This window comes from Acomys russatus, chromosome 26 (genome assembly GCF_903995435.1).
Source record: "Acomys russatus chromosome 26, mAcoRus1.1, whole genome shotgun sequence".
Lineage (NCBI taxonomy): Eukaryota > Metazoa > Chordata > Mammalia > Rodentia > Muridae > Acomys > Acomys russatus.
The window spans coordinates 10,347,148-10,361,705 of record NC_067162.1 but is presented as its reverse complement, the minus strand read 5'-3'; the positions used below and the strand labels follow the sequence as shown (position 1 = coordinate 10,361,705).

General features: G+C 57.1%; 1 protein-coding gene across 6 annotated transcripts in view; it reads right to left on the bottom strand.

Moving 5' to 3' along the window:
- Adgrl1 (adhesion G protein-coupled receptor L1) overlaps window positions 1–13,974 on the bottom strand; it is a 39,612-nt gene extending 25,638 nt beyond the window's left edge. For 2 of the 6 annotated variants that reach the window (XM_051169032.1, XM_051169028.1), the window contains exons 1-2: window positions 13,688–13,973; window positions 306–467 (exon numbers count right to left, since the gene is read on the bottom strand). In XM_051169032.1, coding sequence (XP_051024989.1) covers window positions 306–375 — 70 coding nt within the window. In that variant the 5' untranslated portion in view covers window positions 376–467; window positions 13,688–13,973. Of the gene's footprint in view, window positions 1–305; window positions 468–13,687 lie in introns of all 6 variants that reach the window. The other 4 variants (XM_051169029.1, XM_051169033.1, XM_051169027.1 and 1 more) reach the window with 3 other exon arrangements.
- Between the last annotated feature and the right edge of the window lie 584 nt (window positions 13,975–14,558).

Sequence of the window (14,558 nt, the reverse complement as noted above, 5' to 3'; positions counted from 1 at the left end):
TTAAGCCTTAGTCCCAATGAGCCTCAGAGATGTGATGAATGAGGGGGGAGGGAGAGAGAGAGAGAGAAATAGGTGGCCCCCCGGAAGGCCTGTCTCGGTCCTAGGGGGTCCCCAAGCCAGACAACACCCGGTGTCCTGGCCTGCTGGGAGTTCAACACTCCTCAGTGGAGCCCACTAAGGGTGGCATTACCAGGTTCCCTCTGGCCAGGTCCAGCTTCATCTGAAGTGGGGGCTCTGGTCTGTAGAGAACGATGCCCCCCACCTCCCATCAGGGTTTGGAGACCCAGCCTTTCCCCAGCACCTACCTTGGGTGGCAGAGGTGACGAGGACAGTTGTGACACAGAGACTCCAGAGTGCTGCAGCCAAGCGGGCCATGGCGAAGGCCAAGGGCGGGTACGGGGCTCTCAGCGGACTGTGGGGGGGGCCTCGCCCCGCATCACCAGGATACCACAGCCTGGCCCACCAGCCTGAGGGAGGACAGGAGAGTGATACTGGGCAGGTGCTGACCTCAGCAAGCCCAGGGGGCATCTGCTTTCTGCTAATGGTTGAGTCCCTCCCTGGGCCTTTGGCACCCTGGGGTGCACACAGCCCTGTTCCAGGGTCACTCTGACTAGCTCTGGTCCCTCGTCTCCAGTGGAACCTGTCTGCGAGCAGCTTGATAAGTCAGCATGGCCGCCCAGCACCCACCTACCCAAAGTCGCTTTGGCCATACGGAAGGCCTGCCCTGCTCACTCACCACCACCAAGCACCCTCATCCCCCAAGGAGGGCAAGGGGCGTCCAACCTGATTTCAGTCTCAGCTTTGGGCAGGAATCCAGCCCCGCCCCTAGCCTCTGCTTCCTGTCTCTCTGCTATGGCAGCTAATTAGAATCCAGCTGGCTGGCGCCACAGATAGGGGACCAGGGACACCCAAGTCCCCTCTTTCCTTTCTAGGGGACTCTTGGGGTGAGCTGGAGACAGGCAGTCGGGGGTGGGAGGAGTGCTGAAGGGAGGAGTGGGGACGGGGGTATACTGATGACCTCTTTGGTTACAGTGCCTCCCAGGACATCGGTTCTGACTTGCTGCTTCTTCCTCCCCTACCCTCTGCTCCTGTGACGTCCATACCCGAGTCCTCAGGGCTGCCACAGCCTGAAGCCATCAACCTCACCTGCCAACAGCCTAGAAACACTCATTCTAGGAAGGGCCCCAAGAGGTAACACCACATTGTACACCTCCCCAGTCACCCAGCCGCCCGTCCCCCCTCCACTCTTCTTGCCGGTCTGGGATCCCTCAGCACAGCTCTACTCCTCTTCCTCCCTCCTCCCATTTCAAAGTCCTTGAGAAACCACCTACCAGTGACCTAGTTAGCTCCCTTTCTCACTCTGTCCCACCTAGGCCCTGCCTTAGGGCCTTAGTGTGTCTTTCCCCTACAGTGGCTTCAGCTCCAGAGCTATCCACCGGGCCGCCATTCTGCTCACACGCAGGTGCTTATCTGGATAGGAAACTGCCCAGCCAGAGATCTAGACATCGCTACTCGTGGCCACCACACCCAACTCCTGGAGCTGGCCCTGCATGCTGAGACAGGTGTTTGTTGACTGCATCTCAGACCCACTGCTTCCCTTCTGGCCATCTCCCTTGTAAATTCCACGGCAGGTGCAGCTGTGTGTACAGCCCCCACTGTGCCCCTCACCGTCCAGAGCTAAGGGACCGGTGACAAGGCTCGTCTCTCAGCTCCACTTCCCTCTAGTCTTCTCCTTCCCTCTCACTCAGCGTTCAGTGAAGCTTCCAGCCCTCCCTCACCTGGCCTCCTATGATTCCCAAACACGGGCTTCTCACTTTGGGGCTCAAGCTGGGGTAACCCTCCCCATCCTATGCTCATAAAGCGGTAGCTCCTCAGCACCATCAGCTTGAGCTTTAACGTCTGCCCCCAGCCACCCCTCAAACGACCTCCTTGTGGTGGAGGTCTGTCAGTAACCCCCTCCGTGTCTGTCCTCTGTCCCTTATGCACCACAACCAGCACTCTTCTTCCACCAGGTACCCTGGCCATCTAGCCACCTTCCTCCTTCCTCCGGCCCAGATGTGGGAGGCCTGGGGTGCTTGCACAACCCTGAGGTAGACCTCCTGGCACTCACCTCCCCCTCTCCTTTACTGGCCTCTCCCAGAGCTTGCTTTCCAGCTGTGCTGGCCTCAGAGGCAGGGGGACATGCAGCTGCAAAGGCCCTGGGAGACCCTGCCCCCATGGAGTCCAGGTCTCCAAAGTACAGTTACCTCGGAACAATCTAGAGCCAAGCCTGTGCTTTACCACCTTCCCAGCCTTGCTCCCTCAGGGAGGCAAACTATTATACTGTAAAAGCAACAGTGGGCAGTGTGTGCAGTGGGCTCAGACCCCCATCAGATGGGGAGTAATAAGGGGACATGGCAGAGACCCCGGAAGAAGTTCCCGGCCAGCTCATGACTAAGACACCACCAACAGCAGAGGCTACAAGCATCCTCTCTAGCAGGACTGGACCTCGAGAAAGCCTTCCTACCCACCAGCGGCAGCCACCTTCCAGGTCCAGACCTCAGAAGCCCAGCCCTGCTCTTCCTCATCCTGTCCCAGCTCAGCAGTGAGTCAGGGGTCTGTCCTCACTGTGTCCTTTTGTCCTTTTGTCCTAATACTCTAGGCTTCCTGTAGGCAGAGAGATGGTGTGTGTGTGTGTGTTTAAAGCAACATAAAGGCTAGAGAGATGGCTCAGGGGTCAGGAGCACCTGCCCTTGCAGAGGACCCTAGTTCAGTTCCCAGACCTACATGGTGGCTCATAACCCCCTGTCACTCCAGTTCCGGCGGGGGGGGGGGGGGATCCAATGCCCTCTTCTAACCCACCTCACCCCAGGTCACCAGGCAGAGAGATGATGGTACACATACACACATGAGTAAAACACAGAAAATACGACATCATTTCTGGTGTGTGCAGATGGAATCTAGGGCCCCCTGAATTTACTAAGAACTCCTTCCACCTGTGGGCTGCAGCCCTGGGCCCCCAAACCACTTCAGTGTACAATAAGTGGTATTAATTACAGAGTCATCTTGACTGTTCCACTTGGATTTTGAGTAACTTAAGCTGGCCTTAAATTCACAGCAGCCCCCGTCTCCTGCAGGCTGGTGTTACAAGTGTGTTAGGCTACTACACTTGTCTTTATTAACTATAAACTTGCAATAGGGCTCCACTGTGCTGCCCAGGCTTGTGTGATCTCCTGCCTCAGCCTCCCCTGCAGCTGGGACTCCAGACATGTGCTTGTGTGCTAAGGTTCCCCCAGCAGCTGCTGGGTCCTGTGCATTCCAAGGAACCACGCCCAGCCCTTTACTCTTGTTTTCTTAAGGCTGGGATTGTGTGCATGAGCCACCAGGCCTGGCTCTTTTTCCCTTGCAATGCCAAGGGCAGGACCCCAGGATCCGCGGGATAGAAGCCAGCTTCCTGGACCACGGGTTGTAGCCTCACGGAACTGGAGGTGGGTCTCTGAGAAGGTTGCCAACTTTTCATCAATTGTCTGAATGTGCAAAGACCAGAAACTAACCCAATCAAACACATCCCGAACCTGAGGCAGTTCTGGCAGCACTCGCCTGGACCACACCCTCCAACTTCACTGGAGTCTGGGTGCAACAAGGCAACTGCAGTGTATGTGCCTTGATTGCCACCCCCTTAGCACCCATGAGCTGTGGGCCTTGTCTCATAGACTAGACTGCCATAGGTGTGTGCTCTGCAGGGTTCTTCCCAATTGTCTGCATTTGTGAAAACACAGTGGTTTAATTATGGGAAAACAAGAGCTCTTACTATTTCCCACCATCGTTCCTAAGCATGCATCAAGCAGTATGTCTTTGGGTTGTATTATGTTGTTTGATTTTTAAGTTTGTTTGAGAGAGAGCTGGGAAGATGGCTTAGTGGTTAAGAGTGCACACTGCCGCTGGGTGTGCTGGCACACGCCTTGGGAGACAGTGGAAGGAGGATCTCTGTCCGAAGCGAGCCTGGTCTATGCACTAAATTCTGAGACAGCCAGAGCTGCACATTGAGACCTCGGCTTTAAAAAGCAAGCAAAAGAAAAATGAAAACTATGTGTGTGTGTGTGTGAGCGCGCGTGCCATTTGTGTGCAGAAGCACAGAGGATGTTGGGTCCACTCGAGAATAGTCTTCTACAGCACTGCTGCCAATGTCAGGAACCAGCGCAGCCCCAGAGTGGGCTAAAGCCTCCAGGACAGGGTGTGCAGGGTCTGGCAGATGCCACACTACTTCACAGACAGCCTCAGCACCCAACCCTGGAGTCTGAGGTCCTGGGCAGCAGAAACTTACCTTCCTCATCACTCTGAGAGACAGGCGTGAGCTGAAGAGGCCTGCAAGCCGGGCTTCTGTCAAGGGCTTCCTGCCCAGCATGCAGCCTGCCTTCTCACCTGTGCTCACTCAGCCTTCCTGGGTGTGGAGGAGAAAGGCCCCTGTGCCTCCTGTGTTCTTATAAGGACACCACCAGTGGCCTCTGCCTGGGGCCTATGACAGGACCTCACTTAACCTTAGCTGTCCCACTGAAAGCTCCCCAGACCTTCTCTCCAGCATGGCAGTGGGTGCAGGAGGAAGAGACAAGGGGGTCTTGTATAAAAGGCAGGTCGGTGCTACAGAGTGAGTTCAAGGCCAGCCTGGAGAACTTAGACATTATTTCAAAATAAAATCGAAGCTGGGTGCTTTGGAGCACCCAGGACTTTGGAGGTAGAGACAGACAGGTCTGTTTTGAGTTTGAGGCCAGTCAGGTCTACACAGCAAGTTAGAGGCCAGGATTACATATTTCATATGAATTTAATATATACTTAAATTTTATTTTGATTATGCATGTGTTAGCGGCACTGGACCCCCGGAACAACTGACAGAAGTGCTGAGAACTGAACTTAGTTCTCTAGAAAGGCAGCCCGCGTACCCCTAGCAGGTGAGCCATCCATTTCTCCAGCCCTCAAATGAGTATTTGTAAAGGGGCCATACACAACTGTGTCTTTACTCATTCTCCATCTCAAGACAGGCTCTCTTCACCAAACCTGTAGAGTGCCCGGCTAGCAAGCTCCTCGCTTGCTCTGCGGCCTGGCTCCTCCTGTCTTCACTGGGGTTATGGACACGCCGCCTCACCTGGGGCTTTATGTATGTTCTGGATAGTCAGCCTTGAGCTGTGGCAGTCCTTCTGCCTCCACCTCCGAAGCGCTGGGACCATAGGTGGGTGCCATCACACCTGTCTACCATGTAGCTCTTTTAGGCACAACCATGGAGCCAGAGGCTGTAGTACCCACTTTATGGAATCTAGTACCTTCCTCAACTCTCCTGGGTGCCATCTCTGTCCAATGGCTCCCGCCTTCCTTACACCAAAAGCTACAAGCCCTCACTGAACTTCCACACAGGGCCCAGAGCACCTTACAGAAATGGCATTCCCAGCTGCACTCACGTGTTATGCGACCCTACGGTGGCAGCTCAAGGAACCAGGTGTGTACACACACCTGTGCTCATCTCTCTCTCATACCATGTGGCCCTGGGGAAGCAGGGCTGGCGACTCATCCTCAGGGGCCACACACCTGCCTCTATGTTTGTGTCTGAGTTCTGCGTTTGCCCAGAGAGGGCATGTGCAGCAGGGTCTGTCCTCGAGTGCCCTAGGGCGGGGACGGGGAGTGTGACAGGAGGAGAAGCGGCTGCTGGAGGAGAGGGGGCGCCTGGGAGCCTGCCCTAGCCTGCAGTTGCCACGGCAACCCTGTATGCTGAGTGGGTGGGAGTCTGAGAGTCTGAGGAGGGGTGACAGGCCCCTCCTGGCCTCACTTGCCTGTCCCTGGAACATCCACCCCTTAGGCATCTTTTCTCCTGTTCTTGGCTGGGAGCCCGCCTCCACCTCCACTTCCAGGAAGCCAGGGCTGGTGGGCACTGTGGCAGGTACCAGAACCTGTCTGGAGCAGAGGCCTGGGGTCTGGATCAATTCATTAGATTCTTGGCCTTCCATGTGGACTGACAAGGGCGTCTCGCAGAAACGGAGCGAGTGCCTCAGAGTGCTAGGCACAAGTCCTTCTCCAAGCGGTTTGGGATGAGGACAGGGTCCCCACTGCATATTCAGTACCTCAGACTGACCAGACAGCAGCCGGGTCCTTCTCCACAGAGAGCTGTACTGGGTTCTGTGCCATCACTGTCTAGCAGTCAATAATTCCCTGAAGACCTGGCTCCTGCCCTCACTCTCTGAAGAGAGGTCAGGGAGGCCAGCTAGCACCTTCTGAGCACTCTTCTGCTCAGAACACTCTGTGGCTCCCACCTTCCTCAGAACAAATATCAAAGCCCTCCCTGAGGCACCACGCACGGCTCTACCCCAGGACCTTGGCATAGACTGTCTCCCTACCCACCAGCGACCCTTGTCTACTGGACTTTGCTCACACCCCCTCAGGGCCCAGGGAGGCCCCACTGACTCCAGCATGCCAGCGTTCTGTCTACGCTGCTTCTATTTCTTTATTTCGCCACGGTTCTATGTCAAGGAACCCTGCATTTTCGTTCTATGCTTCTTTTCTCTTCCACTGGCTGTTGGCTCCGCAGGCTTGTGTGTGAGTCTGCATCCTAACAGCCAGCAGAGCGAGCAGGAACCGGCATAGCTTCATTTAGCAGCGAAGCTTCAGAAGGCTGCCCTGGCTGGAAGCAGAGATGGGCCAGCCTGGTCTACAAAGTGAATCCCATGCCATCCTGGATTAAATAGGTTGTGAGATTCCATCTCTAAATAAGTAAGTGAGTGAATTTTTTAAAAAGGTAAAGGCTGGGGGTGTGGTTCAGTGACAGTGCCCCCTTCTTGGTGAGGCATTCCCTGAGGAGCTCACAGAAGGCCCTGGGTCCATCTCCAGCAGGTCACCAGGTACTTTGGATTTTACAGAGAGGCAAGAGCCACCCACAACACCACCCCCGTATCCCCATGCCCTTTCTTTTAGTCTTCCATCAGTCTACACCCTCCCCTACACCCTAGACCCTTTGTTGACCATCTGTTTTTCCCACCAGGAAGGGCCTCACAGAAGGCCCTATCTCTAGCTACCTCACAGTCAGCCCTGAGCACGGAGTAGGTCTTTTTCATTGATTAATAAAGACAAAACAGGTACAACAAGCCGGACATGCAGGAGGGGCCTCAGGACAGGGGCACATGCGTGCAGGCAGGGAATACTTCACCAAGAAGTGGGCACCTGTTGGGGATGCGCATGGGTCCCAGAGTAGCAAGGAGCTGAAACCTAGCAGGGAGTCAGCAAATGAAGAGGAGGCGGGAAGGAAATGAGGGTGGCACTTGCTATAGGTCATGCAGGCCTCTGTATGTGGATAGTGGTCCTGGGACTGGAGGGGGCACTTCACCCTAGTCACTCCCTTTTCTCCTGTCCCCTGCCACCAAAGCCAGGAACCCTTCTCAGCTGCTGCCTTTCCTGCCCTTCAACCCTGTCTCAGAAGCACGATGCCACCTCGTCTCCATGTCTCAAGTCCAGGAAGAGCTCGAGGCTCCTGGCCCTCACTCTGATGCTCTGGCTATGAGGGTCCCTCCTCCTCCTCCTCCCGTAGGGCAGCCTGACTCAGGGCCAGCCCCACTCAGCCCCGGCAGCTTACAACCTCACACTGAGCCTCTCTCGGCTCCACAGGCAAACCCCAGACCTCTCTAAAGCCAGCGGACAACACTGGGGTCCAGCCTGGCCTGCTGGCCACACTCAGCCACAAACACCTCTTTCCTTACTGAGGCCTGCTTCTTTCTCATCTTCCTCCTCAGGCTCTCTAGTCATAATTTTCCCTCCAGGCCCCAGCTGCAGAGACCCCTCCTCTAAGAAGCTCTGACCTACCTGCCCGCCCGCTCTACTCCCTACTATGGAATGCTAGTACCACGGCGGCCATATTATGTGTCCACCTCACAGTGCTCCTGTTCACCCCAGCTTCACCTCCTGTGCCACGGCAGACCTGAACTCAGTGCCTGGAAGACGGGACCCCAAGCAGGGGGCATACAGGACACTCCTATCCCCCTGGTAACCGCATCTCTGGCAGGGGAGAGAGTGCAAAGCCCAAAAAGGGGTGGTAGCAGTGGGAAGGAAACAGGACTCTCAGTAGGACAAAGGGACAAAGCCCAAGGCTAGCATCCTCAGGCCCAAGGTTTAGCTCCCAATAGGCTGCATTTCCGGCTCAACCACAAGGTGCATAGCAGGCCACACTTTCGGAATTCTGTCTCTCAGTAGGGGTACATCACCTGGCACAGTATGGTTGTAAGGATAAGAAATGACATTTGGTCTAGGGCTGCAGCCGCTCATCGTGTAGTACATGGGAAGTCCTGAGTGCCATCTCCACTGCCTAAAATAAATAAGTAGTCTTTCCGCCTGGTCTCTGAGCATCTACCACGTGTCACAGGCCCCAGGGAGAGGAGAGAGGGCGCTAAGGAAATAGATATGATCATATTTTAGTCCAGGGGAAGATAAAGCTGGAAAGACAGGGAGGGGCAGCTGTGTTTTTACACATTTTTATGTTACATGCATAGGTGTTATGTCTGTGTACCACGTATGTGAGGTGAGGAATTCCAGGTCAGGGACCTGTCACTAGAGTTTACAGACTGTTATCAGTGGCCATGTGGATACTGGAAACTGAACCAAGGTCCCCTGGAAAGGCAGCTGGCGTCCTTAACCACTGAGCCATCTCTCCCGGTAATCATGGAAGCAAGCGCGCTCACCTCGAGACGACACGCCAGATACGTGCTGTGACAAGTAAGAACGGAGTCACGCAGATGTCCATGGATGCAAAAGGCGTTTTAGGCCATTCGTTGCTTGTGCAAAGGTTCCGGGGCTGGACCATGTTTACACAGCAGGTCCAGGGAGAATGAGAAGTCAAAAGCAGCTGGGAGGCGAGCAGACTACGCCTGATGTCTGGGTCCTGAGGCAGCCCCTCAACTGAGGTACTCTGGGTCACTACCCACCCTTGTCTGCTGTGAGCAAAGGGTCAAGAGAATGGTGGACCTTACAACAGAGACGCCCACAAAGCTCAACCTGAGCTCAGAGCTGTTGAGTACGCCTCTCGCCTGGGCAATCTGCCTCGACTGGGTGCGCGGTGCTATCTGTGTGGGGCACTGTGAGCACCAGTGGGGGTAGCTCCAAGTGCAGACTGCAGGGTGGTCCCGTGAAGAGCACCATCAAGAGCCTTGGGGTTCTCAGTACTTGGGAGGCTGAGGCGAGAGGTTGGAAGGTTTGTATGCCCAGCCTGGGACACCAAGAAAGAGAAGGGGACAGAGAGAAAGGTCTAGCATGTCCATCAGGGATACCATTGGACAACCAATAGCTCATGACTGGTTGTGACTGAGGCTTCCCGCCCTCTGGGTTGGGGGGGGTTGTTTATTTTTAGCTGGGGGTGGGGGGGCAAAGCTATTTTTAGTCTCTAATTTATTGATTGAATTGTTACCTTTGCCCCACTTTGGAGTGAGAGGTGGGCAAAATCAGGAACCCTGGTTACTAGCTCCCCAGGACTAAGAGGAAACTAAAGCGGGCGAACGATGCCATCCTATAGAGAAGCTTGGTCAGTTTCAAGGGATCCTAGGAGCAACCGCTCAGACCCTGACTCAGGGGTTCCCAGGCTCACGGTGAAGGGTATGGACTCCTCAAATTCTGCCCCAGGACCTAAACCCTGTAGTACATAGCCATTTGGAGCCATGTCCCCACAAAGACACTCTCCCACACAAGGGTACTTTTGAGTACCCTGAGACTGTGCCCCAATGCGCCCAGGACTGCAGAAGGCTGTAGCACAGCTAACCCAACCCAGGCCTTGCTTCTGAAAAGGGGCACAGGGTCTTCAACTCTATGGAAAGGATCCTCACGCAGTCTGCTGTGCCAGCCCACCTGCCTCCCTCTTTCCTTGCTTTGTTTTAGAAACATTATTTTTATTCTTTGTAATCATGTTTGTGTCGGGGGGACAGGGCATGTTAATGGGTGCAGGCGCTGGCAGATGCTAAAGGTGCCTAGCTCCCCAGAGCTGCAGTCACAGGTTAGCCACCTGATGCGGGTGCTGGGGACTGAGCTCTGGCCCTCCTCAAGAGCACTGCTTTTACTCCCTGAGCCACTTCTCCTACCTTTTTGTTTGTTTGTTTGTTTGTTTTCAGTATCTCCCTCTGTAGCCTGCTTAGGCTGGCCTCAAATTCACGCTCAGCCAACCCCGAGAGTTGGGAATGGCAGGTCGGCAGACACCACCTCACGCAGCTCAGCGAAGAGCTCTTCCAGGGCACCTGAGCTCCAAGAGCAAACCTAGCAACAAGATCCCCAAACTTCTGGATCTTACGCAGGCAGACAGACAGTAAACAGACAGGTACAATAAATCAGGGAGTCACAGAGGTGTGAAGGCTACAGGCTCCCAAGTCATGAGGGCTGTGGGAGCTCAACTTGGAAGCAGAATGCACGAGCCATGTCCTGGATGGAACTGCCTTATAAAACATGGGCTCTCCAAGGATCTGTGAAGAGGAGGGGCAAGGGATAAAACAAAGGAGGTGACAGCACACTCCACACCCTAAAACTGGGACTTGGGGGGCTAGGGATCTCTATTTGGTCTAGAAGCATGTGCATGCGCGTGCACGTGCGCGCGCGCACACACACACACACACACACACACACACACACACACACACGCTATGCCTCTCTCCTTTGCCAGACTGTGAGTGGAGGGGATGGAGGTAGCCACTGTCCCTGAAGCACCTCAAGCCTGCACCCTGACACAAAAAGCACTTGTGTTTGCAGTTGCTCAGAGGTGCACTAGCCCTTCTGGGACACACAGCCAGCTTACACTAGTAGGTGTGAGCAAGGTAAAGCTTTCCAGTCAGTGTGCATACAGACAGCTGCCCAAGAGTATTGGAGGATGGTACCAATTTCTGCACAAGAGTCACCCCCTCAACAAAACCCTCCAGGGAATGCACAGTCCGACCCTCTGAGCACAGGGACACGAGAGTCCTGGCAGTCACTAGCCTAGGCACACACAGATGTAAGTAGAAGTGGAAACCAGCTGCATTTGGAGACACCAGCTCTCCCCTGGCTGCGGAGAGCCCCAGGACCCCACTTTCTGTATTCTGTATCAGCCATTTGGTTCCATCCCAGGCAGAGAGGAGTGCTGTCTTGCTGGGGACCTCCAGCTCACCAGGGAAACCCTCCACCTGGGCAGTCCCTCCCCTAGTGTCCCCACAGAGGGGCTGGAGGAGGGGAAGTGTCTGGCGACTGGAAATCTGATCCCTCAGAGGAGCCCACACAGAAACCAGAGCTCTCAGTGTCCTTGGCCACGTCTGGCTAGGGAACCAGTAGAGGGCGGGAACAGAGACCAGAAACTCCCCATCTGTGGTGGGAGCGGGAGGTGGGTCCCACCCTACTACTGTAGGGGTGTATGCTCCAGGGGTTCTTGGGGCCCACTCGACACTCTTCCTTCCCCTCTGCTAGCTGTCCATGCTGAGCCTGAAGCACCCCAGGGCCTCCCGCCTGCCTGGTGGGACAGCCAATGCAGAAACAAATGAGAGACACAGGCAGCACACACTCCCATGTGCAGACAGAGACCCGAGGGCCTGATGCAAACAGACTCCCCACGTCTGCAGGCTCCTCCCCCCTCGTGGGGCTTCCACAGCTCCCCCCTAGGAGAAAGGGGTTCCCCAGGGCAGGCTGGGAATAGAAGCCTGACTCCGTGTCTCTGGCCTTTCTCCTCCTCAGCTCAGTGCATTAGTCCCCAGCTCCCCACCCTCCCCTAATTCTGGGGGTTGTCTCCACACCCAAAGGTGTCCAGTAGCACAGGTGACAGTGGGGCATGCCAGTCCCTACGAATGGGAATCAGGATGCAGGTCAGAGGACAAAAGCAACAGGGTGGCCCAAGCCAGAGGAGGAAGATGGTGGCACTGCCAGCAGGAGGGCTGGTACCCACACTCACGAGCACGCCTGTGGCCCAGTGCAAAGGTGCCACGCCGCCAGCCACGGAATCAGTTCCCTTTTCCTCCTCCTAGATGATTTTTCATCTCTGTAATTAATGGGCAAGTCAGATCTGAACGGCATGGCAGGCAAATTGCTAGTTAGGAAAATCACAGATAATTTCCTCGATATGATAATGAAGGTTGTATTCCGTCTCTTATTCTCCCTGTTTTCATCCTACTTTTAAGTAATAAATTCAGCATTGGTGGGCAGGGTGTGGGGAGGAAGGAAGTCACCTGCCCCCAAGGCTGGGACCTGCCTTAGCCTGCCTCCCCCAACATACACACCAAGGTCCCCAGCTCCTGAAGATGGAGATGCTAGTGGGGACCCTCGAAGGAACACCCTGACATTCCATGATTGATAGGGATAGTGCTAGGGACAGGGTCTAGGGAGCAGGTGGAGCACCGGGAGCCATCAGGCTGTGGCCCAGATGGAGTTGGGTCTGGGGTCGTATTAAAGACTTAAACGGCTGCCCTTGGGGTGCTGGAAAGAGGAGCAGGTACCAACGGCCTCTCTCTCAGCGGCACTGGAGGTCAATAGGCCCAGAATTGACATCCACCCTCAGGTGTCCTCCACACTGGTCCCTGCATAGTCCGGCCCCCTCTCCACGGTAACCCCCTACTCTATTGGAGGCATGAGGGTAAGTAGAGAGCGGGGGAGACAGACAGAGATAAAGAGGCTGCCAGCCATCTTGGCGGCCATCTTGAACCCCTCCCCCAACTCCCCCAAACGCACCACATGTTTGGATTTGGGAAGACAAATCCTGGCTCTGGGTCCCACAGAGGCTGGGGAAGGAGGAGACTCTCTGGTTCACACTGGGACAGGAGGGACACCCACAACGCTGCCAAAGCCGGGAAGAAGGCGGCGTGGGGGTAACTAGGAAGGTACAATAATGAGATACAGGGTAAGGATACGGTTGGGAGCTGACCTAGACTTAAAGTGTACGGACTGGGGTGTGTGAGCTGAGGGTCTGTTTGGCGGCGGGGTACTGCCTTCAAATAGGTGCCTGGAGCGCACTGAACTGAGGGCATTTTCTGGCCACTGCTTGAGTACACATGACCCTCTCAACACACACACACATATACATACACACACACACAGGAATTGGACTTTCATCCCAGGAGCCTCAAATGGGACGATGACAACCGAGCCACACAGCTCTATTTCAGCACCACCTGGAAGAGGCGAAGGCTCGTTCCCGTAGCTCCAATCTGACAGCCTCCATCCATGCTTAACCGGGTACCACCGACAGAAGATACCTCACGCCTGCACCCCGGCTGCCCACGGCGCCCCTCCGGGCAGCAACCCACTCGACACCCAGACAGACCTCTCCCCATCCCCCCGCACCACTGATTCCCAGAGAAAAACAACCCTAAGCCCAGCATCCTGCGGTGCCAGCCCCCCGACATGGCTTCTCTGGGGAGCCAGGGCCCGCGCGCGCCGCGCGCACACGCACCCTCTTCACTCACACCCAGACACCTACACAAACAGGGCGCCAAGCACCCGCGCGCACACGCACCGGGGACACGCAGGCACCGCCGCGCCGCTTCCCCACAAAGGCCGGCGCGCGCGCGGGCACACGCAACCACGCGCGGGCACACTAGCGGTCCCCTCCCCCTGCAGGGCACCCTGCGGCCGCCCATCCGCACCCCCACCGAGCCCCTGGCGGACGGGGGTAGGGTGCTTCCCCCGCCTCTCCGGCCGCGCACACCTGGCCCAGGTGCGGCATGGCCTGAGACTCCCGCACACTCACCTGTCCAGCGGCGCTTCGGGATCGGCCGTGCGCGCTCCTCCGGCGGCTCCGCGAAGCCGGGCCCCCCACCCGGCACATCTCCCGGAGCCCGGCCCAGGGGGAAGCGGGGAGGGGGTGGCTGAGCGAGGGCGGACTCCGTGTCCCTTCCTTCCTCGGGCCCAGCACTGCCGCCACCGACCAAAATTTAAAAAGAAAAAGAAAAAAGAAAAAAAAAAAGAAAGAAAAAAGAAAGAAAAGGCGGATCGCGGCGCTCCGGAGGCGGCCCCGGCCCCGGGCGCGCGGGTCTGCGCCCCTCCCGGGGAGCGAGGCGTGGAGGCGGAGGGGCGGGGGCGGCGTCAGAGCTCGGGGGGCTGGGGCGAGGCGGAGCCCCCCGAGGCGGCGCCGGCTGCCCGCATCTCCCCCGCAGCTCCGCGGCCCCGACGGAGGCGGCACGTGTGTGCCCAGGCGACTTCCCAGCGCCCCCGGACGGCAGCGGGCGAAGGGTTAACGCGGCAGCCGGGGCGGCCGCGCAGGCCCCCGCCGCCCGGCGGCGCCGCTCCTGGGCCCGCGCGGCCCCATCCGCCGGGGCGTCTCCGGCAGACGGCGGGGCGGGGGCGCCGCAGCGCCGACTGCTCCCGCGCCGACCGCTGGCGCTGCCCGCAGGGGGCCGGGGCTACGCAGCTGGAGGCAGGCGCGGCGGCGTCGCGCCCCCGAGGTGGCCGGAGCAGGGGGCGCGGGGCTGGGCCCGTGGGCACCGCAGGATGCGCGGAGCGAGCGGACGCGGGGCACCAGCAATGACAAGCCGCCTGCTCTCGGCGCTCCCGGGCCCGCCGGCTCCGGGAGGGGGGCGGCGGGCAAGCGCAAAACCTGGCCTGGACTACCCGCCCGGGAC